The sequence below is a fragment of the Myotis davidii genome, unplaced genomic scaffold (assembly GCF_000327345.1).
Source record: "Myotis davidii unplaced genomic scaffold, ASM32734v1 scaffold1121, whole genome shotgun sequence".
NCBI classification, from domain to species: Eukaryota; Metazoa; Chordata; class Mammalia; order Chiroptera; family Vespertilionidae; genus Myotis; species Myotis davidii.
The window spans coordinates 212,054-212,909 of NW_006291439.1; the positions used below are offsets into that span (position 1 = coordinate 212,054).

At 71.6% G+C, this 856-nt stretch overlaps 1 protein-coding gene across 1 annotated transcript in view; it reads left to right on the plus strand.

The window, feature by feature from the left end:
• PPOX (protoporphyrinogen oxidase) overlaps nt 1–856 on the plus strand; it is a 2,474-nt gene that overhangs the window by 951 nt on the left and 667 nt on the right. The window contains exons 2-4 of the mRNA XM_006764744.2: nt 5–224; nt 305–437; nt 668–826. Coding sequence (XP_006764807.1) covers nt 5–224; nt 305–437; nt 668–826 — 512 coding nt within the window. The remainder of the gene's footprint in view (nt 1–4; nt 225–304; nt 438–667; nt 827–856) is intronic.

Here is an 856-nt window from a genome sequence, read left to right on the forward strand (position 1 = left end):
TGAGGCTGTGGGGTGCCCGGAGAGGGGGGTCCTGGAGAGGGAAGAGGGGGGAGGGTGCGTAGGTGGTGGTCAGCTCTTCGTTCCTCCTCCCGGGGGCGCGGGGAGCAGGTGTCTGAGCTGGGCTTGGACTCCGAAGTGCTGCCGGTCCGAGGAGACCACCCGGCTGCCCGCAACCGGTTCCTGTACGTGGGCGGCGCCCTGCACGCGCTGCCCGCCGGCCTCAGGTGAGTCCCGGCGCCCCGCGGGTGGAAGGGAGCCTGGAGCCGGGAGGCCCCAAGCGCCCCTCACTGCGCTTCTCCTGCAGGGCGCTGCTCCGCCCGTCGCCCCCCTTCTCCAAGCCTCTGCTCTGGGCCGGGCTGCGGGACCTGACCGCCCCCGCGGGCAGAGACCCTGACGAGACTGTGCACAGCTTTGCCGAGCGCCGCCTGGGACCCGAGGTGACCCTGCCCAGAGGCCTGGAGGGCTCCCCCCACCCCCCGGGGCTCCTCTGTGTCCCGGGATGTCTGTCTTTTCATATCCAGAAGTTTCCAAAACTCAGCTTTGGAGGGCGGGTGCCTCCACGACCCTCTCCCCCTTCGGAGGGTGGGCTGCTTCGGAGCCCAAGCCCGGCTGCCCCCTCACCTTCCCGACGGGCAGGGCGGTGACAACCGGCCCGTCTCGCCCTCAGGTGGCGGCTCTGGCCGTGGACAGCCTCTGCCGCGGAGTGTTCGCAGGCAGCAGCCGGGAGCTCAGCGTGCGGTCCTGCTTCCCCAGCCTCTTTCAAGCCGAACAAGCCCATGGCTCCGTGTTACTGGGGCTGCTGCTGGGGGCCGGTGAGGGCGCGCCCGCGGGGCGGGCACATGGCCGGTTGCGGGGG